This window comes from Stomoxys calcitrans, chromosome 3, assembly GCF_963082655.1.
Source record: "Stomoxys calcitrans chromosome 3, idStoCalc2.1, whole genome shotgun sequence".
Lineage (NCBI taxonomy): Eukaryota > Metazoa > Arthropoda > Insecta > Diptera > Muscidae > Stomoxys > Stomoxys calcitrans.
This window is the reverse complement of record NC_081554.1, coordinates 43,827,399-43,854,872: the sequence shown is the minus strand read 5'-3', so window position 1 is coordinate 43,854,872 and position 27,474 is coordinate 43,827,399. Positions and strand designations below refer to the sequence as shown.

At 40.3% G+C, this 27,474-nt stretch overlaps 1 protein-coding gene across 1 annotated transcript; it reads right to left on the bottom strand.

The window, feature by feature from the left end:
* Positions 1 to 2,104: 2,104 nt before the first annotated feature.
* On the bottom strand, positions 2,105 to 2,833 carry LOC106085378 (uncharacterized). Its single transcript, XM_059364789.1, has 2 exons — positions 2,738 to 2,833; positions 2,105 to 2,676 (listed from the first exon to the last, which is right to left on the bottom strand). The coding sequence occupies exons 1-2, from the start codon at positions 2,791 to 2,793 to the stop codon at positions 2,148 to 2,150; spliced, it is 585 nt and encodes a 194-aa protein (XP_059220772.1). The 5' UTR covers positions 2,794 to 2,833; the 3' UTR covers positions 2,105 to 2,147.
* Between the last annotated feature and the right edge of the window lie 24,641 nt (positions 2,834 to 27,474).

Sequence of the window (27,474 nt, the reverse complement as noted above, 5' to 3'; positions counted from 1 at the left end):
TATACGCGACCACTTTTATATCTTTGTCTTCCAGAGACAATAATGTATTGTTGATGGCTATATTCCAAAGTAGAGGAGACAGGTGTTCCTCTCCTGATCCATCTTTTTGGATTCACACATCCCAAGCCTGCAGTAATACATCTTTTTTTTTGTAAGTAAGTTATTAATAAACTTTCTTACGGTAGAGTTGATGCCTAGATACTCCAACTCCTTCATGATTGACGTCGGTTTTGCATTATTGAAAGCACCTTCAATGTCATGATATGCTACCATTGTATTGGGTTGCCTAAAAAGTAATTGCGGATTTTTTAAAAGAAAGTAAATGCATTTTTAATAAAACTTAGAATGAACTTTAATCAAATATATAATTGCCATTTTGTTCGATAACCTTTTGCCATCTTCCTGGCAAATTTAGTATTCCACGCTCATAGAACTTCTGGCCTTTATCTGCAAAAAACTGAACCAAGTGCGATTTTATAGCCTCATCATTGCCGAAAGTTTTATCATTTAAGGAGTTCTGCAAAGATCGAAATAAATGGTAGTCTGATGGTGCAAGGTCAGGGCTATATGGTGGATGCATCAAAAGTTCCCAGCCAAGCTCACTCAGTTTTTGGCGAGTGACCAAAGATGTGTGCGGTCTAGCGTTGTCCTGGTGGAATATGACACCTTTACGATTGACCAATTCTGGTCGCTTCTCCTTGATGGCCTGTATTCAATTCGTCCAATTGTTGACAGTAAACATCCGAATTAATCGTTTGGTTCCTTGGAAGCAGCTCAAAATATACCACACCCTTCCAATCCCACCAAACAGACAGCATAACCTTCTTTTGGTGGATATCAGCCTTTGAAGTGGTTTGAGCTGGTTCACCATGCTTGGACCATAATCGTTTTCGACTAACGTTGTTGTAAACAATCCATTTTTCATCTCCAGTTATGATTCGTTTTAAAAACGGATCGAATTAATTGCGTTTAAGGTGCATATCACAAGCGTTGATTCGGTTTGTTAAATGAATTTCTTTCAATACATTTGGTATTCAAATATCAAGCTTTTTCACGAGTCCAAGACTTTTTATGTGATAATGAACGGTTGATTTTGGTATATTTAACTTCTCTCCTATCTCACGCTCAGTTACATGACGATCCAATTCGATTAATGCTTTGATTTGGTCATCATCAACTTCAACGACTATATAAAAAATCCGCAATTACTTTTTGGGCAACCCAATATATGATAATAGAGCACGTTGCTGATATTTTTTCAGGGCAAAGTATTTGGGGGACCACTCCAATCCTCAAAATACCCCTAAATCGGGCATATTTACCGACCATGTTAATATGAAGCTTAAATGAAAGGTATTGGGAAGTAGAGCAAGAATTGATACCCACTATCGGGACCATTTTCTGGGGGTCTACCCTTTTCCAAAATACCCCACAAACAGCATCTCCCAGACGATCTCCAGGGATCTTTGCCTTAAGATTTGCTTCTATCGACCTCTCAAGAATCTTCAGCATAAAGGATGATCAATGGTAAATTTCATAGAAATCTTCCAATTTTCACTCTTCAGGGATTTTGGTAAGGCATTTATCAACGTATCTTCTCAAAATGATGCACAACTTTATAGAGCCACATTCCGCAGTGTTGCAAACGGAATGACTTGATTAATATACGTAACCATACCATGGTGATGGTTATAAAAATGCGTAAAATATTCCAACACATTACACTAACCTCGAAATACCTACCACCAACTAGAGTTGATTGCAATAAGTGAAATCCACTGAACTAAAAATGTTGCAAAGCACCCTTAAGGCATAATGCTTGCATGTATGCATGCATGCATTTATGCACCCGACTACCAGTGATGGCTGCGACATCGGCCGCAGCGATGTTGATCATCATGATTATGATGAAGACAATGGTGGCGACTACAAAGAAGATGATGATGCATTATATGAAATTCCTAATTTTTGTTCTTGCCATATGAAAAACCTCTTCCGTATGTATGTAAGTACTCTGTGAAAGCTTCTGCAAAAAGACAATACAAAAGCATACGAAATAGTACACTAGAGAGGTACACCGTTCCCAGGACAATACATAAGTACATAGCAGCGAAACTTAACAAAATTTATTGATAAATTCAATAAAATTAAAAAATTATAAAAATGTTTAGAAGGCTAGCACGTAGACCCAAATATACAAATCTATTTAATGTAAGCATAATGTTAATAACCAACTCATACAACGTTAGAATAATGCCCAACATTGCCAAAAATACAAGCCATATTGCATCGAATACACTTCGACTAAAGTAGGTCAAATCTCCAGAAGTTGAGAAAGCCATCCAATGCCGATGACGGCAGCTTGCAATACGGATGTCAGTTTTCCACTCTGACACATAGGCGAGTTTTGTGTTTACAATCCAGAAGAAATGACATATACACATTATCAAATGATGTAAAATTGTAAGGACCTTTTCCTTGATGGACTTTGCAATGATTCCAATTCTAAACATCAAACGTGGTAGGAAAAGTTCCAAACTAGGAACTATTTCAAATATAGCTGATTCTTTTTCCCCTTTTCTGTGGATTTTATCTTCCTCTGCAACGTTGTCCTCTATTAAACTCTGCAAACCAGAGTGGGCTGTTTCCCTAAACAATTGGCTGTTTAGTTGAGACCTGTTATATGACAAATCCGCAATTACTTTTTGGGCAACCCAATAGATTTTAACGTACTTACAGTTTTCTCGAATGACTCCTATGATGATGATTAGTATTGGAGGGTGTATGTGACATTTTTGAAACTAATCTGGGAAAAGAAAACAGTAATTTTATTTTCAATAGTTTTATTTGAAATATTATTCTTACATCACAAGTTGACATTTAAAGGAATGAACACTAAAATTAATCAGTGTTGGCATTGATATGCCCACCACCACTAATCTCATCTGCTCATTCCGTTTGCAACACCTCAAAATATTGATCTACGTTTCTATTAAGTATATGTATATTCTTGATCGTCTTGATGCTCTAAGGCTATCTTGTCTTTTCCATCTGTCTCTTCGTTTGTCTTATCAGATTTTGATATAGCTCCTCCGATTTGACTTCAGATATAAATGCTGCAGATACCATGTCCTTGCCACGGACATATACCTAAGCCAGTAATCGGTTTGTTGTGCTCTCTAAATACTAAAAAAGTAACCTCAAAAAAGAAAATCTACCTAACCTCCTCACCAAAGGTGAGTACACTCGGTGGCCAAAGAAAGGGAAGAGCAAGAAGATGTGAGACCTCGGACTAGAGGTTATACACGAATAAAAGAAAGACAGGAGGAATGGAGAACCCGAGCGGGGGGTAAAGAAACGCCCATCCCCACGCAAGCACGGATGTACCTACGCCGGAGTTTATGGCACCCGCCGTCGGAACCGTCCTGTTCCTAAAACAAATCTTAGGAGACCTACGAGAGGTACGTTCGCAAGTTCACCCAGATCACAGAAGAAATGGCTCGCTAGAAAGGAGAGCCTGCCATCAACGACCCTGAGGCCTTGAACGCCGCCATATTGTACAAATAAATCCAGAATTTCTCTTGCGGCCACTGCACAGACCTCTGCCTGAAATACCGAACACTCGTCCGGCAGTCTCGGAGATATACTGATATTGAGAGGGAAGGACCATAATCCAGTCGCTCACTCCATCTCGGAGCTCCATTCGTCCCTCTCAGGAATCGCAAATGCCCTCACTTCACTCGCACTGGTGCCAGGTAGTCGGAGAATCGAACTGTTGCCGCAACCATCCTCCTTCAGCATGCCGATGCGCGACCCTGGCGGCGTAGTTCCGAATATAGGCCCCAAAAGGCTGCATATCCAGTTACTCCGCCGCAGGCAGGCCTGGAAGCGATGCTGAATATGCAGTACCCCTGTGACCCCGACACAGACCAGTCTATGGACCTTCTCAAAGCTCCTCGCACGCTTTCTCTTCTCTAGGGCATTCCACCATACCAGTGCTCAAAAGGTCAGTCTTACGTCAGTCATCTTGGAAGTTACCCCCCACTTTCTACCGAACATCCTCCAAAGGAGTAAAAAGCGCAAAGTGGTTTACGGCTTCTTACCTCGGTGTTCCTTTTGCAGGACAGTTTCGAATCAAGGACTGTCTCTAGGTACTTCGCCGCCTTCGAGAGCCGCAGGGTGACCCTATCGAAGGACGGTAGTCTGAACTCCGATATCTTATATCTACGCGTGAAGAGCACCAGCTCCGTCCTCCCTGGACGGAGCTGGTGCTCTTGGACCATCAACCTAACCTAACCTACAAAATCCTTTATTGTTTTCCATATCACTTCCCCAAGTTGGTTCATGTCTGGTAATGTGTCTCCACCAGTATCAGTGTCTTTTAGCCGCGAAAACCGGGCAATGACGTAGGAAATGCTCCTAGGTTTCATCATCTTCCCCACATGCCATCACTTGCCGCACCGATTTTGCATAAGTGGGTTCGAAGTCCTACCTCATTCCTACTTTTTTTCAGTAATAGCCTCGTCTTCTCACGATCTGGATCTACCCATAAAATTTTTGCCGTCCTAATGACAATTTCACTGTTCCACAGGATTGCTTGCGCTTTCGTCGCCCACTCTCTTAACTCGGACTATTTCTACCCGAAAGGCTTCGGGTTAACCAAGTTTTTTGACGGCAGTTCTCTGGCCTTCGCTGCCAAATCGTCTGCTTTCTCATTCCCAGTTACTCCGCTATGGCCCGGCACCCAAACGATGCGGATTCTGCCATCCTCAGAGAAGGCGTTAATCTCCTTCTCACATTCCAACACTGGTCATGATCTTAACGTCCTGGTTGTTATTGCCCTTATGGCAATTTTACTGTCCGTAAAGATGTTTATACTCGACGTCCTCGCGTTAACACCACACCACCTCGGGATCGTCCGGATCTCCGGCTGCAGGACCGTATTATGGTCAGGCAGACTAAAACAGATGTCAGTCCATAGGTTCTCAACGTAGACCCCAGGCCCACTCTGTCCTCTAGCTTTGATCCATTCGTGTAACATGATCATCGAGATGGCAATACTAGGGTTCCGTCAATCCAAGACTGTGCCGATGGCAGCAGTGCCTCGCACTCGAGGTTCAAGGTTAATCTCAGGTATCCGATCAGAAACTTCTTCCCTTACTTCCAGGTTTCCTAACGTCGCCTCGATTAAACCGCGATGGCATGAGCTGCCCCCATCCTCAATCCATTCTCCCATCGCCTTAAGTCTCATAGCCGCAGTGCCTGCCTCACACTTAATCTGTATGTCAATGGGTCGGATATCTAGAATAGTCTCCAGTGGCCTAGTGGGCGTGATCCTCATCGCTCCGCCTATGCCAAGACAACATATTCTCTGCACCTGTTGTATGGTCCTTATGTTGCACTTTTTCTCCATAGCAGTCCACCAAACTACTGAGGCGTAACTAAGTATTGTTCATTATCGAGCAAATTCTTTTTTCTCCCGGATCATTCGATGTGGAATCGACTTCCGGCTAATGTCTTTCCCACCAACATTGGCGATCGAAAATTTTAAAGGATTATCAATAAACACTACTCCCTCTTTTCCCCCTCCCATTCTTAACCTTCCTAATCGCCAACACAATGTACTGCATTTATAGGGGACATTCCCTGAGTGTTGGTTACGAAAAAAAAAATAATGACTGTGCCAAAATTGAAGACTATCGGATACAAATTGCGATCTGTACTTTATACACAAAATTAACATGGACATTACTCAAAATCGGCCGAACATACATATGGGAGCTATATCCAAAACTGAACCGATTTCGACCTTTACTCCTTAGATATTGTGGCAGTGGTAAAGGTAAACGTTATGCTAAATTTTGTGAAGGTTAGTGAGTAATTGTGCTTACAGTGGCTCTAGAAGTGAAATTCCGGCGATATATATGTGGAAGCTATATCTAAATTTCAACCGATTTCGTCAGAACTCTTTAGAAATTGCGGTGGTCGTCGAGTAAAGCATTGTGCAAAATTTTGGAAAGATTGGTGAATAAATGTGCTTGCAGCTCTAGAAGGGAAAATCGGGCGAAATAGAAGAGAAAATCGGGCGAAATATATGGAGGCTATATGTATATCTGAACCGATTTCTATGAAATTCATCAGTAATGTCGAGAGTCATAAGAAAATCTTTCCTTCCACATTTCGAGTGAATCGGTTTACAAATGACCACATTATTGCAATATTAGTCCAAATCGGACGAACATATATAAGGGAGCAATATCCAAATCTCAACCGATTTCTTCCAATTTCTAATTTCTAGGCCACAAAAAATCTGTGCCAAATTTTAAGACTATCGGATAAAAATTGCGACCTGTACTTTGTACACAAATTAACATGGACATAGAGGCCTCCGTAGCTCAGAGGTTAGCATGTCCGCCTATGACGCTGAACGCCTGGGTTCGAATCCTGGCGAGACCATCAGAAAAAATTTTCTACGGTGGTTTTCCCCTCCTAATGCTGGCAACATTTGTGAGGTATTATGCGGCACGCCATTCGGACTCGGCTATAAAACCACCTCCCATATCATTGAGCTTAAACTTGAATCGGACTACACTCATTGATATGTGAGAAGTTTGCCCCTGTTCCATAGTGGAATGTTCAAGGGCAACATTTGCATTTACATAGGGACAGACAGACAGACGGACAGACATAGCTAAATCGCATCACAAAGTGATTCTGAGTTTATCGGTATACTTTTTAATGGGTGTACTTCTCTTCTTCACTGTACCACAGTAGTAGTGTAGGGTATAACTACTATTTTGCTAGGCTGAAGATTGCTTAATATCGGAGCTGTATCTACATATGGGCCGCTTTTGGAGTGCATGGTGATGGGTATGATGCAACTCATTCTCATAAATGTCAGCAAAATCGGAAATTAAATTTGACTATAACGAGCTAAAGAAGAGTTTGGGCCAAATCACAAAATTACTTTAAAAATGCCTAGGGTTTTCAAGGAGCTAACGAAAAGGTGTCAACCAAACCACTAGGTTTAGCATACAAATACAATCAGTACCCTCATGTTATTTTCAATTTTCCTCGTATATAAAAAATTATCTTATCATTTTACTGTTATACAGCGCATATATTGAAAAAAAAAACCTACAAGAATCGCTTTTTCTTTTTGCCCACGGTTGTTTGTTTATTTGTTGTCGTTACAACTTCTGTTTGATTTAGTCAAAGTCATTGCTTTGACTATATCTTAGGGTAAAAATTTCAATTATTAATGATAAAATAGATTATGATCGCATTCAATTCAGTTCGTATGGTTGGTTCCTTATTTTGCCGGTCGTTTTTTTTTTTGTTGTTGTTGTTTGCATCGCATTCACCATCATTGGTTTGTACTTAATAAAGAAAAAACGATGCCATTTCCCTGGGCTCAGTTCTTGCTGTTGGCTCCTTCATATGCTTACTATCATACCAGGATCATTTTGAATGTTTTTGTTATTCCACAGTATAGCTGTAGCCATGGCAACAACAATGAACTTGGCTATTGGCTTGGTATACGACAATGAAGATGATGGCGGGGCGACTACGTCGACAACGACGACAACAAGTACCAAAGTACGAGGAGATATGTTTATTATGTTGTTTGATATTCAAACTTTTAATGTCTGTCCATTTTAGCTATTTGCTATTTTTATACCCTACACGACCAATGGGATACAGGTTATAATCTTGGTGCAACTGCGTGTGACATTAAAAAGAAAAGAGGAAGAAGAAGAAGGGATCCAACAAAAGTAATCCTCAAAGGGCATTGAATAGAAAGACCACTAGATAGTTCAAAAACAGATCATATTTTTTATATGACTTTCTTTTAATATCCCTGGTAAAGGGCTAAGTGGCAACGCTTAATGACATGCATGTTATAGCGTATAAAAAAGTCGGCTTTGCGAGATTTCTGTCTTTAGTTACTTCTTCAAACGCTGAATGGCAGTCAGTCATGGTGAGTGTTGCCAAGAGTAATTCAACTTTATGCTTCCCAAAAATATCATAAACAATTTTTTATACCCACCACCATAGAAGGGAGATCTGCGACCCCTATTGACTACTTGATCGTCACGACATTCTGAGTTGATCTAGCCAAGTCCCTCCGTCGGTCGAAATCACGATAGTGGTCGAACGCGTAAAGCGAGCCACTTGAAATGTTACACAGATACTTAAAATCGATGTAGGCCGTTGGGAATTGCAAATGGACCATATCGGTTCACATTTAGATATAGATCCCATATAAACCGATCCTCGATTTGACTTCTTGAGCCCTAACAAGCAGCAATTTTTGTCCGATTTGGCTGAAATTTTGCACATAGTGTTCTATTGTAACCTCAAACAAATGTGCCGAGTACGGTTCAAATCGGTCTATAACCTGATATAGCTCTTATATAAACCTGATATAAAGAGTGATTTGTTAAGAGCTTGATAACTTTTTTTAAAAAAAAACGCATAAAATTTGCAAAATCTCATCGGTTCTTTATTTGAAACGTTAGATTGGTCCATGACATTTACTTTTTGAAGATAATTTCATTTAAATGTTGACCGCGGCTGCGTCTTAGGTGGTCCATTCGGAAAGTCCAATTTTGGGCAACTTTTTCGAGCATTTCGGCCGGAATAGCCCGAATTTCTTCGGAAATGTTGTCTTCCAAAGCTGGAATAGTTGCTGGCTTATTTCTGTAGACTTTAGACTTGACGTAGCCCCACAAAAAATAGTCTAAAGGCGTCAAATCGCATGATCTTGGTGGCCAACTTACCGGTCCATTTCTTGAGATGAATTGTTCTCCGAAGTTTTCCCTCAAAATGGCCATAGAATCGCGAGCTGTATGGCATGTAGCGCCATCTTGTTGAAACCACATGTCAACCAAGTTCAGTTCTTCCATTTTTGGCAACAAAAAGTTTGTTAGCATCGAACGATAGCGATCGCCATTCACCGTAACGTTGCGTCCAACAGAATCTTTGAAAAAATACGGTCCAATGATTCCACCAGCGTACAAACCACACCAAACAGTGCATTTTCGGGATGCATGGGCAGTTCTTGAACGGCTTCTGGTTGCTCTTCACTCCAAATGCGGCAATTTTGCTTATTTACGTAGCCATTCAACCAGAAATGAGCCTCATCGCTGAACAAAATTTGTCGATAAAAAAGCGGATTTTCTGCCAACTTTTCTGGGGCCCATTCACTGAAAATTCGACGTTGTGGCAGATCGTTCGGCTTCAGTTCTTGCACGAGCTGTATTTTATACGGTTTTACACCAAGATCTTTGCGTAAAATCTTCCATGTGGTCGAATAACACAAACCCAATTGCTGCGAACGGCGACGAATCGACATTTCACGGTCTTCAGCAACACTCTCAGAAACAGACGCAATATTCTCTTCTGTACGCACTGTACGCATTCGTGTGGTTGGTTTAATGTCCAATAAAGTAAACTGAGTGCGAAACTTGGTCACAATCGCATTAATTGTTTGCTCACTTGGTCGATTATGTAGACCACATAAACACATTTCGAACCGAACACTGATTTTGGTAATAAAATTCAATGATTTGCAAGCGTTGCTCGTTAGTAAGTCTATTCATGATGAAATGTCAAAGCATACTGAGCATCTTTCTCTTTGACACCATGTCTGAAATCCCACGTGATCTGTCAAATACTAATGCCTGAAAATCCTAACCTCAAAAAAATCACCCTTTGGCTCCCATATAAACCGATCCTCTGATTTGACTTTTTGAGCCCTTACAAGCCCTAATTATTGTCCGATTTGGCTGAAATTTTGCACGTGGTGTTTTGCCATGACTTCCAACAAATGTACCATTTACAGTACGAATTGGTCCATAACCTGATATAGCTCCCTTACAAGCCGATCTTCCGATTTGACTTCTTGAACCTCTGGAAGCAAGAATTTTTGTCCGATTTGGCTGAAATTTTGCATGCGGTTTTCTGTTTTAACTTTCAACATCTGTTTCAAGTACGTTCCGAATCGGTCTATAACCTGATGTAGGTCCCATATAAACCGATCTCCCGATTTGACTTCTTGAGCCCTTACAAGCCGCAATTTGTGTCCGATTTGGCTAAAAATTTAGCATGTAGTGTTTTGTTGTGACTTCCAACAACTGTGCCTACCAAGGTCCAAGTCGGTCAATAACCTGATATAGCTCCCATATAAACCGATCTCGCGATTTGACTTCTTGAGCCGCTACAAGCCGAACATTTTTGTTCGATTTGACTGAAATTTTGCATGCGGTGTTCTGTTAAGTTTTTGAACAAGTGTGCCAAATACGGTCCGAATTGGTCAATAACCTGATGTAGCTCCCATATAAACCGATCTTCCGATTTGACTTCTTGAACCTCTAGAAGCAACAATTTTTGTCCGATTTAGCTGAAATTTTGCATGCGGTGTTCTTTTTTTACTTTCAACATCTGTTCCAAGTACGGTCCGAATCGGTCCATAACATGATATAATTCCCACATAAACCGATCCCCCGATTTGACTTCTTGAGCCTAACGAGCCGCAATTTTTGTCCTATTTAGCTGAAATTGTGCATGTAGTGTTCTGTTATGACTTTCAACAACTCTGCCAAATACGGTCCGAATTGGTCTATAACCTGAAATAGCTCCCATATAAGCCGATCTCCCGATATGACTTCTTGAGCCCTTACAAGCCGCAATTTGTGTCCGATTTGGCTAAAAATTGAGCATGTAGTGTTTTGTTGTGACTTTCAACAACTGTACCAAATACGATATTGCTCCCGTGTAAACCGGTCTCTTGACCATCCTTGTTCGGTTCCTAAAAGCTTTAATGTTTGCTGATTTGACAGAAGTTTAATATGTAGATTCAAATTATGCCCTTCAACTTAATTTATTTTTTATACATTTTTAGCAGAATCCATGGTGGTGAGTTTCCAAGATTCGGCCCGGCCGTACTTAACCCGCTTTTACTTGTTTCTAGTCATTCATAGTTTATTAACAGAGATTTTCCTTGTTTAGAGTTTCCACTACATGGCAACTCTAACTAAACACCTTCTGCTCAATTTAATGGTTAAGCTTTATATAAAGATAGAAAAATGCCCAAGAACTCTAAGAAAACTCAAGTTTACTTGGCGGCTGTTGGTGGAGCTTCTTTGCCATTGGTTAAATATTAAGTCTTAAGTTTGAAAATTTACAACATTATATCTTGTCGTATCGATTTCTATTACTATTTTATCTCATCTCCAGCATCACTTCAATATTTTTCATTGCTTTTGGATTTTTGCTTTACTTTTGCCGGGTCAGAGAAGGAGTGTACAGTGTCTTCAAGTGATGAATACGGCAAATAGATTTCTATCGCTTGATGCAAACATTAGCGAAACCAATCCAGCTTTCTGGGGGGCTTTGAATAACAATAAAATTAGCAAATTGTGTGGCTATCACCCCAAGGCGGGGTGATATTTCTGGCACTGTTTTACTTCTACATATTCTCCATTCTACCCCCTCCAGACGGCATAGAGATCGTACCATATGCGGACGATTGTACGATCATGGTAACAGGCCCCCCACCCATTGTGGACATCTGCGATAGGTTGAATGTCTACCGCAACGAACTTGCCTCTTATTTCACTGCAAGAGATCTGAAGATATCTGCTACCGAATCTTCAGCCACATTGTTCACTACAGATACGAGTGAGGTGAATACTGAGCTGAGTGTGCTGATCGATGGAAAAAAGATTCCAACCATCAAGCGTCTCAAATTACTTGGTGTCACATTTGACAGCTCTTGCACTTTATCTTCGCATGCCACAGCAATTTGCGATAAAGTAAAAAATCGAAACAAGGTCCTCAAGTCATTTGTCGGCAGCACTTGGGTTGCTGACAAAGAGACCTTGTTGACCACATACAAAGCGATTGGCCGGTCTGTGGTAAGTTATGCAGCCCCAGTGTGGTCTTGTCAGCTCTGTGACACGCCGTGGAATAATATTCAGATCTGTCAGAATACCGCCCTTCGGACTGCGACGAACTGTCTCTCTCATGTGGACCATCTCCATTAGGAGACAATGATCCAACCCTTGGGAAGACATAACTACATGCTATCTAAGCGATACCTTCCGGGATGTTATCGCAGAGATCATCCAAATCATCACCTTGTGGATAGGTATTAACCGTCCAGAAGCCTTAAGGTAGATCTACAATATCTAGAGCGTGAGGTCCAGCGCTTCAAGAGAGAACCTCTAGATCAAGCAGATGCGGTGAATAGCTACTGGGTGAATGTGGTCCTTGGAGAACGACCGCCACCCATAGCATCTGAAGAAATGGACCTCCCCCGGCAAACCAGAGTAGTTCTGGCTCAATTACATTCCGGCAGATGCAGCCGCCTCAACTCCTACAGAGCAAGGATTGATGCCAATGTGCAGGACGAATGTCCCGATTGTATTGTATTTGTGTTGTATTTGTATTTTATTATGATAAAACCCATACAAAAGACAGTGTCTTATATAAAGCCTGGGTTAGTAAATTGATAAATACATTGAGTTCAACAAGTTGTCATTTAAATAGAACAATAATTGGTACAAAATTTTTAACAATTTAAGCAATGTTACTGATACAATATTTAAGTAAAAAAAAGGTTAAAACAAAATCAAAAAAAAAGGAGAAAAAGAAACTTTAAAGAAAATTTAACAATTTAATCAAAGTTACTAATAAAATAAATTAAAGATTTTGACTGTCGTTCATTACTTATAATTTGAATACTATTGAGAAGATTATTCCAGAGACATATAGCATTAACAAAGAACTGTTGCTCAGATACACGATATTGATGACGTATTTGTATTACTTGTTTACCTCTTGTAGAGTTGGCAAAACACAATACAGAAGCCAGATATGACGGTTCATTGGTATAAATTATCTTGTGGATCATTTGCAACGAGTGTATCTTAAGGAACGAGTTAAAAGAGACACCATATACTTGTGTCTGGCAAAGTCAGATACCCGGTCTCTTCTACGCAAACCAAAAATTTATCTAACGACATCGTTAAAGGCCACGTGCAATTTATTCCTATGAGTTACATCACAATCGTAAAAAACCTCGCAAGAGTATAATAGTTTCGGCAGAATAAATGTCATAACCAAAAGCATTCTCATTGACAAAGGGGTATACTGACGACTCATATATAAGTTTCGTAAAACGCCGTAGGTCCTGCCCACTGTCATACTGACATGATTCTTCCATGAAAGTCTATCATCAAACTCCAAACCAAGGTTTCTTGCGGATGAAACAATCTCAATTGGGGCTCCAGCAATTGCCACATCAAGATTGGGCGGCATTGTCACCCGATTCCTACCAATTACAAGGCACTTTGACTTTGTTGGATTTAAAAGTAGTCCGTTGGCGTTTGACCATGTGTTTATCCTATCCAAGTCATTATTTAGTCGAAGTACGCCATCGATCAGCCTCTCCGGCGAGGTCCTCATATACAGCTGTACGTCGTCGGCATACATATGAATACCACAGTTGCGCAACTGTCCAGGAAGGTCATTGCTATATAAGGAAAAAAAGGAGTGGGCCCAATACAGACCCCTGTGGAACACCTCTTGAGACAGGAAGATAGCTTAAACAGCGGCTATCAACACATACCGATTGGCTTCTATTCGTAAGATAGGAATGTATAAGATCCGTTGTTCTTTCAGAAAATTTAAATAAATGTTTTAGTTTAAGGCAAAGTATATTGGGATCAACGGAATCAAATGCTTTCGAATGATCTAAAAGAACAAGAAAGGTTACTTTATCGCTGTCAATATCACTCCTTACATCTCCAATTACTTTCAAAAGTGCAGTAGTGCAACTGTACTTTGGCCGGAAACCAGATTGAAAATCTGTTAGCAGCGAATTATTCGCAATATATTCAGATATTTTCCGGTTGACTAGAGTCTCAAATATCTTAGAGACGTATGGAAGTATTGCTATTGGCCTAAATTCCTGGTTATTCTTAGGAATTGGGACTATCCTTGCCCGTTTCCAAGACTGTGGATAGCTACTCCTTAAAATAATATTGTTAAAAAGATGGTACATATACGGAAGAATAAAGGGTTGAATTATCCTAAAAAATCTTGGGTCAATACCATCAGAACCAATGGCATTAGACTTAATCGATTCTACGGCGCTAACGATATCGTTTTGTTGAGGTGTTGTTACTGCTATGGTTTACGTTACTAAATGCACTGTCGTAGAAATGTACGTTTGGCTCAGGGAAAGATATGTTCAAGAAACTCCTATTAATCTCATCTAAATCAACATGTCTATCAATTGATGCATTATTACTTCCTATTCCAATTGACTTAATATGTCTCCAAGTATCTTTCGTGTTCAATGCCTCTTGAAATTTACGACTAAAATAAGCTATTTTCTTCGTCTTTATACAAGAAGTGGTCTGATTCCTCGCACGCTTGTAATCATTAAAGAGTTCAGGTGTTCTAAAACGCTTCTGTTCATCTACACAAGACATGCCATAAAGTTCCTGCCACTCAACGGTGCCAATGGCCTGGGACTCCACGAAATACGTCACCTGTTTAACTGCCCAGCCAGACCCACTCGTCTCAGACCCATATCCCTCTGGACGAACTCCATTTAAGTCGCAGAGTTCCTGGATCTGGGCACTCAACAGAATCAAGCAGACGAAAGATAGAACACAACCCACTGCTACAACAACAAGCAAAGATGATTGGGGCAAACGACTCTTTTCCCCTTTGCTTGATCTCTTCTATTTGAAAATAAATTGAATATGATTGTTGAATGGCCCAATCGACCCATTGTTGTGGCACAGTACATTATAGCGCTTCCATTTGTTTGTAACACCGAATTTTGGATTCAAGTTAGCTATGTCCGTTTGTCCGTCGGTCCATCTTAATTTGTATACAAAGTACAGTTCGAAGTTCTCATCCAATCATCGTCAAACTTACCACAGACATTTTTTTTTTTTGGGCTAGAGACGAAGCATAATGACATTGGAAGAAACCGGTTAGGAATTAAATATAGCTACCATGTGTTCATCAGCTTTGAACTAACTTTGCAATAATGTGGACATTGATCAACCGACTGTCTTAGGACTCAAGACATAACTGATGAATGTCATGGAAATCGTTTCAGATTTAGATATGGCTCCCATATATAGGTGTCACTCGATTTTCACTTCCAGTGCCCTTGTCAGCGCATTGTTGTCCCTGCATATGAAAAGAAGTCCTAGCCAAAGAGTTTTGCATTTTCCACAATTCATCCACCCAAGCCTACTGTGCAGCAACGACAAGTTCACGATAACCGCCCGTCAATTGCAGTGCAAGAACCAAACTCCATACCAAAAGCCATTGCATTATTGTATGTATTGGTCACCGATCGCCACTGCAGACATCGTGGAGGGGTGAGGTGTCCTGGAGTGAGATACGAAATAGGAAGGCGTCTGGAAAAGTCATTGGCAATCGTTGAAATCTAATTTTTCTTCGCATAGATTTGTTTACGATTGCATGAGTGAATATTTATTTGGTTTCGCTGGTGGTGTTCAGTTTATATTATTTTTCTGCTTGGTCTCCTTTTTAGACGTTTTGGTTTTTGTGCCTTCGACTGTTCTCTCTGTGTTCTTGATTTATAACTTGTATGAATTGTGGGAAATATCGCTGGCGATTTTTCATTATTTCTTCGATGTGAGATTACGTATCACATTATTCCAGAGGATTTGAGAACGTTTTACTTTGCCTCTGATAAGTGTCTATTGGGGCAAAGTCAAATGGCGGAAACGGATATTCTAGCTGGGGCCTATGCACAGAGGATAATTTAGTGATCATGGATGGTCTAACTGAGAAAACACATCCACACATGTGTACTCGTATGCAACAAACGAGTTGAATGTTGCAAACATAAACTATTGATATATCTACAATTAAAAATGAGCATTTCTGATTATACCTCAAAAGAGAGATGAGCTTTGGAGTTTAGATGTTAAATATAATGCTTCGATGTGGTTGATTATTTTAAGAAAAATTTAAAGATAAAACAAGTAACAAGGCATTAAGTTCGGCCGGGACAAACTTTGGATACCCACCACCTCAGGTATATATGTAAACGGCTTTTCGTCATAATCTGGTAAACAATGCATAATTTATGCCCCCATAGCAGCTATATTGAAATATGGTCGGATTAGGATGAAATTCGGCGCGGACATTTTGTGGTCAAGTAAGTACAAGTCATTGTTCGATTTTGTAGAATTTTGCGAAATCGGAAAGTAAATTTATGGGCCCAAGACATTAAATCGAGAGATCGGTCTACATGGCAGCTATATTCAAATCTGGACTGATATGGGCCATATTAAGAAGAATGTCGAAGGCCCTAACACAACTCACTGTTCCAAATTTACAACTCACTGGACCCTAAACCTTAAATCGAAAAATCAGTCTACAAGGCAGCTATATTCAAATCTGAACCGATCTGGGCCAAATTAAACAAGAATGTCGAAGACCCTAACACAACTCACTGTTCCAAATTTCGGCGATACCGGACAATAAATGCGCTTAAAACCTTAAATCGAGAAATCAGTCTACATGGCAGCTATATTCAAATCTAAACCGATTTGGGCCAAAATGAATAAGAATGTCGAAGGCCCTATCACAACCCACTGTCCTAAATTTCGGCGACATCGGACAATAAAATCGCCTTTTATGGCACCAAGACTTTAAATCGTGAAATCGGTCAATATGGCAGCTATATCCAAATCTGCACCGATCTGGGCCAAATTTAAAAGGGATGTAGAAGGGCCTAACACAACTCACTGTCCTTAATTTCGACGATACCGGACCATAAATGCGCCTTATGGGCCCCAAAACCTTAAAACGAGAGTTCGGACTATAAGCAGCTATATCCAAATCTGGACCGATCTGGGCCAAATTATAGAAACATAACGACAGGCCTGACACAACTCACTGTCCAAAATTTCGGCGACATCCGACACTAAAAGCGCCTTTTATGGGTCCAGTAATAGCCTCGTCCTCTCACGATCTGGATCTCCCCATAGGATTTTCGCCGTTCTATCGACTGTTTCGCTGTTCCACAGTGTCACATACGCGTTCGTCGCCCAAGCCCTTAACTCGCACTGCGTCGACCCGAAAGGCTTCGGATTAACCAAGTTTATTGACGGCAGTTTTCTGGCCTTCACTGCCAAATCATTTGCTCCTTACTCCGTTATGGCCCGGCACCCAAACGATGCGGATTGTGTCATACTCATAGAAGGCGTTAATCTCCTTGTCACACTGCAAGACCATTCGTGACCTTACCTTCCGGGTTGTTATTACCCTTATGGCCTGTTTACTGTCCGTAAAGATGTTCACACTCGACGTTCTCGCGTTAGTATCACACCACCCAACGCATTCCCCGATAGTCCGGAACTTCGCCTGCGGGATCATCAGGCAGTCTAAAACAGATCTCAGTCCTTGGGTTCCCAATGTAGACCCCCAGGCCCACTATGTCCTCTAGCTTTGATCCATCCATGTAACATTATCTTCCAGATGGCAATACTAAGATTCCGTCAATCCAAGACTGTGCCGATGGCAGCAGTGCCTCGCACTCGACTTCAAGGTTCATCTCAAGTATCCGATGGGAAACCTCTTTCCTTTCTTTCAGGTTTCCTATCGTCGCCTCGATTATACCGCGATGAGCTGCTCCCATCCTCAATCCATTCTCCCATCGCCTTAAGTCTCATAGCCGCAGTGGCTGCCTCACACTTAATCTATATGTCAATGGGTCGGATATCTAGAATAGTCTCCAGTGCCCTAGTGGGAGTGGTCCTCATCGCTCCGCCCCGTCCGTCGAAAGCACGCTAACTTCCGAAGGAGTAAAGCTAGCCGCTTGAAATTTTGCACAAATACTTCTTATTAGCGTAGGTCAGTTGGTATTGTAAATGGGCCACATCGGTCCATGTTTTGATATAGCTGCCATATAAACCGATCTGGGGTCTTGACTTCTTGAGCCTCTAGAGTGCGCAATCCTTATCCGATTGGAATGAAATTTTGCACGACGTGTTTTGCTATGATATCCAACAACTGTGCCAAGTATGGTTTAATTCGGTTCATAACCTGATATAGCTTTCATATAAACCGATGTTGGGTCTTGACTTCTTGAGCCTCTAGAGGGCGCAATTCTTATCCGATTTGAATGAATTTTTGCACGAAGTATTTTGTTATGATGTCCAACAAACTGTGCCAGGAATGGTTCAAATTGATACATAACCTTATATAGCTGCCAAATAAACCGATGTTGGGTCTTGACTTCTTGAGCCTCTAGAGGGCGCAATTCTTATCCGATTGGAATGAAATTTTGCACGACGTGTTTTGTTATGATATCCAACAAAATGTGCCAGGTATGGTTCAAATCGGTTCATAACCTGATATAGCTGCCAAATAAACCGATGTTGGGTCTTGACTTCTTGAGCCTCTAGAGTGCGCAATTCTTATCCGATTGGAATGAAATTTCGCACGACGTGTTTTGCTATAATATCCAACAACTGTGCCAAGTATGGTTCAAATCGGTCCATAACCTGATATAGCTTTCATATAAACCGATGTTGGGTCTTGACTTCTTGAGCCTCTAGAGGGCGCAATTCTTATCCGATTGGAATGAAATTTCGCACGACGTGTTTTGCTATGATATCCAACAACTGTGCCAAGTATGCTTCAAATCGGTCCATAACCTGATATAGCTTTCATATAAACCGATCTTGGGTCTTGACTTCTTGAGCCTCTAGAGTGCGCAGTTCTTATCCGATTGGAATGAAATTTTGCACGACGTGTTTTGCTATGATATCCAACAACTGTGGCAAGTATGGTTGAAATCGGTCCATAACCTGATATAGCTGTCATATAAACCGATCTGGGATCTTGACTTCTTGAGCCTCTAGAGGTCGCAACTATTATCCGATTTGAATGAATTTTTGCACGAAGTATTTTGTTATGATATCCAACCAACTGTGCCAGGTATGGTTCAAATCGGTTCATAACCTGATATAGCTGTCAAATAAACCGATCTGGGATCTTGACTTCTTGAGCCTCTAGAGGTCGCAATTATTATCCGATATGCCTGAAATTTTGTATGACGGATCCTCTCATGACCATCAACAAACGTGTTTATTATGGTCTATAGCCCGATACAGATCCTATATAAATCGTTCTCTCTTTTTTAATTCGTGAGCCCCAATGGGCGCAATTCTTATACGAATTGGCTGAAATTTTACACAGGTCTCCAACATATAATTTGATTGTGGTCCGAACCGGACCATATCTTGATATCGTTTTAATAGCAGAGCAACTCTTTTCTTATATCCTTTTTTGCCTAAGAAGAGATGCCGGGAAAAGAACTCGACAAATGCAATCCATGGTGGAGGGTATATAAGATTCGGCCCGGCCGAACTTAGCACGCTTTTACTTGTTTTGAAAATAAATTTTCAAAAATATTTTCAAAAAAAGAATTAAAAAAAAAAATTTATTTAGTTTTAATTTGCTTGCAAATCTATAGCAAAAAATTTTCCCCTCACAATATCCCTTCACATAGAATGACTTTAACATCTTCTTATCCACCAGAAACCTGCATTTCCAATGCCCTCAATTAAACGGCAATAATGCCTTTATGTTTGTAGTGAAATCTTAGAATTTATGATCGCTTTTTGGTAGATTTGCGAAAACTGCGAAACTGACCGCAAACAATGGCATTTTGCTTTGCTTGCTAAGAATATTTTGGTTTTTTATTCCCATTGTCTGGAAAACGATTTTCGTGGCCCATAAACGAATGTTTAAGGGAGAAGGAAAGTCTGTAACAAAAGTGCAAATGTCGGGTTCATGTTCGATTTTATGATTTTTTTTTTTGTTGCCAACTTTTTAATGAAGCTACACAAGAAAACCCATTTCAGGTTTAGTTCATCATGCAATACCGAACCACTCATGGAGAAAAGCTTAAACTTGGATAATTCTTTGTTCTTGTCTTAACATTTTTAAGCTTAGATTAGAAATTTTAATTACTTTTAAACTATTACAGTGTTGGGACACTAAATTTACTTTTTTCATTGACACTGCTCTATTAAAAATAAGCAAACTTTTCAAATGCCAAGGAAATTTAAAAATATGTAATTTTAGACTCATTGCAATAAATTAACTTTTTAAGTAAATAACTTTGCGAGAAGGTTATAAAACCAAAAGAGATCATGATTCAAGGGGACCTTCCCCTTACCCTAATTTCCAAAAACGCATGATCTTAAGCGAAGTTTTGTATGCCACCTCATGATACCTCAAAAACAGGTTTGTTTGACCCCAAAATTGATATACAATTTTGGGGGGGACTCCCCCTCTCAAAACCCACCCGAACGGACATGTTTACAGACTGCGACAATATGGGTATCAAATGAAAGGCATTTAAGAGTAGAGTACGAACTTGGCATAAATATGTCACGCTTAGTGTCGGGGGTCTCCCACCCCCTAAAACACAGCCCAACAGAACACTTTAACCGCTGTGGGTAATATGTGTATCAAATGAAAGGTATTTAAGAGTAGAGTACGAACTTGGCATAAAAATAACACCCCTAGTGTTGGAGGGATTCCCCACCCTCAAAAACACCGCTTTGGGCAATATGGGCATCAAATGAAAGGTATTTAAAAGTGGAAAACAAGTCTGACGTAAAAATGTATTCATTGGTGTCTGAGGGGTCTTCCCACCCCCAAAACCCCCCGGTATGACATATTTACCGATTGGGACAATTTGGATTCTAAATGAAAGGTATTTGGAAGTATAATAAATAGATGATACAAAAATTTATTCCTTGGCGTCCCCAACCCGTTCAAAAACCCCTCAACAGGACATATTTACCGATTGGGACAATATGGGTATCAAATAAATGGTGTTTGAAAGTTGAGTACACATCTGTTATAAGAATTATATTCAAGGTGTCTACGAGGCCTCTCTAACCCCAAAACCCCCAAAACGGGAATGAATGTCCAACGTCACATAATGGGTATAAAATGAAAGGTCTTTCAGAGTTGACTACGAATCTGGTATACACTTTTGAGACAAAGTCCGGGACCGGCCAACCCATTAAATAACCCTTAAATAGGACGTGTAGTTCGATCGAGAAATATGGGAATTAAAAGAAAGGTCTACGACAGTACAGTTCGAATCTAATAGTGAAATGTATATCGCTACAATTGAGGTCTTAGCGTTGGGCGGTGCCCCCCAACCCTCTACTCCTAACAACATCAAACTGTTATGTAGGACGAACGAGAATATATTGTACTCAAATGAAAGGACGTGTCAGAGGGCATTCTCAAGATCCCAGATCGGTTTATATGGCAGCTATATCAGGTTATAAACCGATTTGAACCATACTTGGAACAGTTGTTGAATATCATAACAAAACACTTCTTGCAAAATTTCATTCCAATCGGATAAGAATTGCGCCCTCTAGAGGCTCAAAAAGTCAAGATCCCAGATCGGTTTATATGACAGCTATATCAGGTTATAGACCGATTTGAACCATACTTGGAACAGTTGTTGAATATCATAACAAAACACATCGTGCAAAATTTCAGTCAAATCGGACGAGAATTGCACCTTCTAGAGGCTCAAGAAGTCAAGATCCCAGATCGGTTTATATGGCAGCTATATCAGGTTATGTACCGATTTACGAAATACTTAGCACAGTTATTGAAAGTCATAACAAAACACCACGTGCAAAATTTCAATCAAATCGGACGAGAATTGCGCCCTCTAGAGGCTCAAGAAGTCAAGACCCAAGATCGGTTTATATTGCAGCTATATCAGGTTATAGACCGATTTGAACCATACTTAGCACAGTTGGTGGAAGTTATAACAAAACACCACGTGCAAAATTTCAATCAAATCGGACAAGTTTGCGCCCTCTAGAGGCTCAAGAAGTCAAGACCCAAGATCGGTTTATATGGCAGCTATATCAGGTTATAGACCGATTTGAACCATACTTAGCACAGGAAGTGATACCAAAACACCACGTGCAAAATTTCAGCCAAGTCGGACGAGAATTGCGCCCTCTAGAGGCTCAAGAAGTCAAGACCCAAGATCGGTTTATATGGCAGCTATATCAGGTTATAGACCGATTTGAATCATACTTGAAACAGTTGTTGGATTTTATAACAAAACACTTCGTGCAAAATTTCATTCCAATCGGATGAGAATTGCGCGCTCTAGAGGCTCAAGAAGTCAAGATTCCAGATCGGTTTATATGGCAGATATATCAAAACGTGGACCGATTTGAACCACACTTAGCGCAGTTGTTGGAAGTGATATGCGACCACGTGCAAAATTTCATTCTTTAGAGGCTCAAGAAGTCAAGACCCAAGATCGGTTTATATGACAGCTATATTTAAATACATGGACCTATTTGGCCCATTTACAATCCAAACCGAATAGAATAGGACAGCCCTCAAACGGAGATAGACACAGTAGGATCTGCGGATGTTTAGAAATGTGGTATCCCAAGTGGTAGCTTTAAAATATGATCTTGAATGAAAATAATCAATACAAAACAAATTTATTACTGCGGATCTGAACGAGACCCGTAGCTCTATATATATCTTCATCGCCACCTACAAAAGGCGTTACATTATAGGGCTCAAACAAAATCGTGATCTAGCACGATGCTGATTATATTTCAGGATCCTCCCCCGAAATTCCCTTCAAACCGGCCAAGTTTGCCTACTATGGGTATTTGAAAGTAGTTAACCAATTTTGATTTGATTTGATTCCCCCTACCATAATTTTCAGAAATGCCGGAGATGGGTGGTGCAATTGAAGCGAAATGTTGTGTGATTTTTTTTTTTAATAACCTAAAACCAAAAATTTGATATCCAAATTTCGGATGGGGTATCTAGGGGGGTCGCCCCATCCCCAAACCCACCAAATATATTTATGGACCAATCACGGCAATATGGGACTCAAATGAAAGGTATTAGAGAGTGGAAAGCGAATTTGATATACAAATATGGAGTCCAGTGTTTGGGGGGCCACCCTACCCCCCAAAACACCCCTAAATCGGGCATATTTACCGACCATGGCAATATGGGGCTCAAATAAAAGGTATTTGGGAGTAGAATACGAATCTGATATCCAAAAGTGGGACCAAGTGTTTGGGGGACGCCTCGTCCTATAAACCAATGGCAATATGGGGTTTAAATCAGTGGTATTTGAGAATAGACCGCGATGCTGATAGTTTTTCAGGGCTAAGTATGTGGGAGACCACCTCACCGCGCGGCCATGGCAATATGGGACTCAAATCAAAGATATTTGGGAGAAGAGCACGAAATTGATACCCACTTTCGGAACCAAGTTTATGGGGGTCAATATCACCCCCTATACCACAAACCAACACCTTGGGGACTTCCCACTCCCAAAACCCATGCGAGTATCGGGTTTTAAAGTTTTTTTATTAAAAGTGGAGTAAATCAAACATTCAAACTTAGATGACCCTTAACCCATCGAGCGAATTCATAGACCAATAAAGGTCATTTGGTATGCAAATAAAGGTATTTATATTGTAAAGCTGTTAGTCAAGCGATATACACATACCATATTCGTTGCTTGGTTTTTCGCTAAAAGCTCTTTAATTGTCGAAAATAAATATTCAAAGGATAATTTTGTTCCATCCGGTGAGGGCCCGGTTCGACTGGTGGTGAATTTATTAATTGAAGTTTAGCACAATGAGTTCTCTTACGCCCTTCGACATTCGTACCGATTATGTCCAAGATCGGGCTATATTTGGATATGAAAATTTTGCCCATGAACATTCCACTAAGGAACAGGGGCAAACTTCTCTCATATCAATGAGTGCAGTCCGATTCAAGTTTTTAGCTCAATGACAAGGGGCCTTCTTTTTATAGCCGAGTCCGAACGGCGTGCCGCAGTGCGACACCTCTTTGGAGAGAAATTTTATTGGGTTGCCCAAAAAGTAATTGCGGATTTTTCATACAGTCGGCGTTGACAAATTTTTTCACAGCTTGTGACTCTGTAATTGCATTCTTTCTTCTGTCAGTTATCAGCTGTTACTTTTAGCGTGCTTTAGAAAAAAAGTGTAAAAAAAGTATATTTGATTAATGCATTTACTTTCTTTTAAAAAATCCGCAATTACTTTTTGGGCAACCCAATACATGGCATAGTACCTCACAAATGTTGCCAGCATTAGGAGGGAAAAACCACCGTTGAAAAATTTTTCTGATGGTCTCGCCAGGATTCGAACCCAGGCGTTCAGCGTCATAGGCGGACATGCTAACCTCTGCGCTACGGTGGCCTCCCTTTGGGTATGCAAAGGCAAATTTGCCCATGAATATTCCACTAAGGAACAGGGGCGAACTTCTCACATATCAATGAGTGTTGTCTGATTCAAATTTAAGCTCAATGATAAGGGGCCTCCTTTTTATAGCCCTGTCCGAACGGCGTGCCGCAGTGCGGCACCCTTTTGGGGAGAAGTTTTTACATGGCAAAGTATCTTACAAATGTAGCTACCATTAGTAAGGGGATGACCAATGCTGGGAATTTTTCTGATGTTCATGCCGGGGTTTGAACCCAGGCGTTCAGTGTCATGGGCGGACATGCTAACCTCTGCGCTACGGTGGCAACCATAGCTGCCATAAATACCGATTCTACCGATTTAAGTTCTTGGGTTAATACAAGCAGGTGGGCTGTGTTAGAGTCTTCGACATTCGTGTTCAATTTAGTCTTTTAACCGATGAATTTGGTACAACGAGTTGTGTGAGACTCTTACATAGGCTTTCTGAATATGGTGGAGATCGGGCTATATTTAGATAGGGCAGCTATGGAGCATTTTTCATCGCATTATGACAAAGTGGTTAATATTCGCATATATTGGGTTGCCCAAAAAGTAATTGCGGATTTTTCATATAGTCGGCGTTGACAAATTTTTTCACAGCTTGTGACTCTGTAATTGGATTCTTTCTTCTGTCAGTTATCAGCTGTCACTTTTTGCTTGCTTTAGAAAAAAAGTGTAAAAAAAGTACATTTGGTTAAAGTTCATTCTAAGTTTTATTAAAAATGCATTTACTTTCTTTTAAAAAATCCGCAATTACTTTTTGGGCAACCAAATATATTCGGGGTGGTGAGTTCCCTGTCGAACTTAATGCCTTTTTCTTTGTTTTTTTTTTTTTTTGCTAAAAAGGTCATACCCATAAATGCAAACTTTACACCAGCATATGTCATTGCATCCATTACATTCTAAATGTTTAAATTGGCTCCTGCAAATAGTTGTGACTAAACTTTGTATTTAGATTACCCATTGGTGAAGCACAAGAACAATTTATTACTTCTCATTACCGGAACTCTGAATCTACGCAACAAATCTTTAAAAACGACCATAGATGCAATGCCAAACGATGCTTGGCCAGCAGAACACTTACAATGTTAGGAATCTTTTTTTTTTTTTTAATGGCATGTGTGTGTGTGTGTTTATATTGGTTTTTGGCCAATGGTGTCGGCTGGTGCCGCTTGGCCATTTTATTGACCACCCAACAATTGCAGTTAAATGGGAACTTGAACTACAAAGTCATGGTCACACATCAAGAGAATTCGCACCAGCAACTTCATACCATACAACAACAACGCCCGCCAATGGCATGAAGAAACCGCCGACCAACAGAAAACCACGACGACAATTCCAGATTTTAGCTGAACAACACCACCCCGGCAATGCGGACGAAAATCAAGTAAATAATACTTCTGTGTAAATGATTTTAATTAAAACGCAAGTATAAAATTTCCCCGCATCCAAGGTGGACACATACCACACCACACCAGTCACAGCAACAGAGCTAGAAATCTAGCTGTGTTGGAGCAGAAAGAGCAAGTACGAGAGCATGAAGCTTCTTCCTCCCATTGCTTGTGAATGTTGGCTGGCATTGAGCTCGGAGTGAAGATGTATGTGATACTACTTGACTTGACCATGTCCAGTGCCATTTATCACTTTGATAAATGTTCCAATATATGGCTCATAAATTCAATAACACGTACCTCTTCTTTGCTTTACTTCACTTTTGGTTCATTGGTGGACGATTTAGTGAACCATTTAAAAGAATCTCCTTTTGCAGTCGATTAACTAGGTTACCAGCTGAGGTTTTGTTCATCGCGGAATTGGAAGCTTAATTGGCATATGCGTACAGTCAGTACATGGCTAGAACTAAATTGACACCTACATATTTATGGATATGCCACATACGAAGCATAACCAACGGTATAAACAATGGACATTAAAGTGAAAAATCAACCGAGAGTTCAAATTATCTAATCTACCCTCCACTATAAAAATATACTCTTTACCATAGTACATCAACACTGACATTCCATTCTTAACAGTGTTGCCATTCAAGAAAATTATGTCCTGTTAATAATGAAGAAAAATCCTACCAAACCCGACCAAAACCTACCAAATGTTCTACAAGCCGAAGAGTTGGCCATTTGGTACACATCAAACTATACATTTTTGTACCCTTCACCATAGGATGGGGGTATAACCTAGTCATTCCGTTTGTAACACCTCGAAATATTTATCTGCGACCCCAAAAAGTATATATTGGGTTGCCCAAAAAGTAATTGCGGATTTTTTAAAAGAAAGTAAATGCATTTTTAATAAAGCTTAGAAAGAACTTTAATCAAATATACTTTTTTTACACTTTTTTTCTGAAGCAAGCTAAAAGTAACAGCTGATAACTGACAGAAGAAAGAATGCAATTACAGAGTCACAAGCTGTGAAAAAATTTGTCAACGCCGACTATATGAAAAATCCGCAATTACTTTTTGGGCATCTCAATATATTCTGGATCGTCTCGACATTCTGAGTCGAACTAGCCATGTCCGTCCGTCTGTCTAAATCACGATGGCAGTCGAACGCGTAAAGCTAGCAGCATGAAATTTTGCAAAGATAATTCTTTCCGATGTAGGTCTTTGGGGATTGCAAATGGACCATATAGGTTCAGATTTGGATATAGCCCCCGTATAAAACGATCCCCCGATTTGACTTCTTGAAGCCTCAGTTTTCATCCGATTTGTCTGAAATTTGGATCAAATACTTCAGTTATGACTTCCAACATCCATGTCCAGTATGATCCGAATCGGTCTATAAACAGATATAGCCCCCATATAAACCAATCCCCCGATTTGACTTCTTGAGCCCCTAGAAGCCTCAATTTTCATCCCATTTGGCTAAAATTTGGTACAAAGACTTGAGTTATGACTTTCAACATCCATGTCCAGTATGATCCGAATCGATCTTTAAACAAATATAGCCCCCATGTAAACCGAAACCCCGATTTGACTTCTTGAGCCTTAATTTTCATCCGATTTCTCTGAAATTTGGATCAAAGACTTCAGTTATGACTTTCAACATCCATGTCCAGTATGATCCGAATCGGTCAATA

Bases quoted from the DNA above. Each gene is read 5' to 3' on its own strand.
- LOC106085378 (XM_059364789.1), bottom strand. From the start codon at position 2,793: ATGTCACATACACCCTCCAATACTAATCATCATCATAGGAGTCATTCG. The intron at 2,677-2,737 runs GTAAGTACGTTA...GTCATATAACAG, and splicing joins AGGAGTCATTCGAGAAAACT to GTCTCAACTAAACAGCCAAT.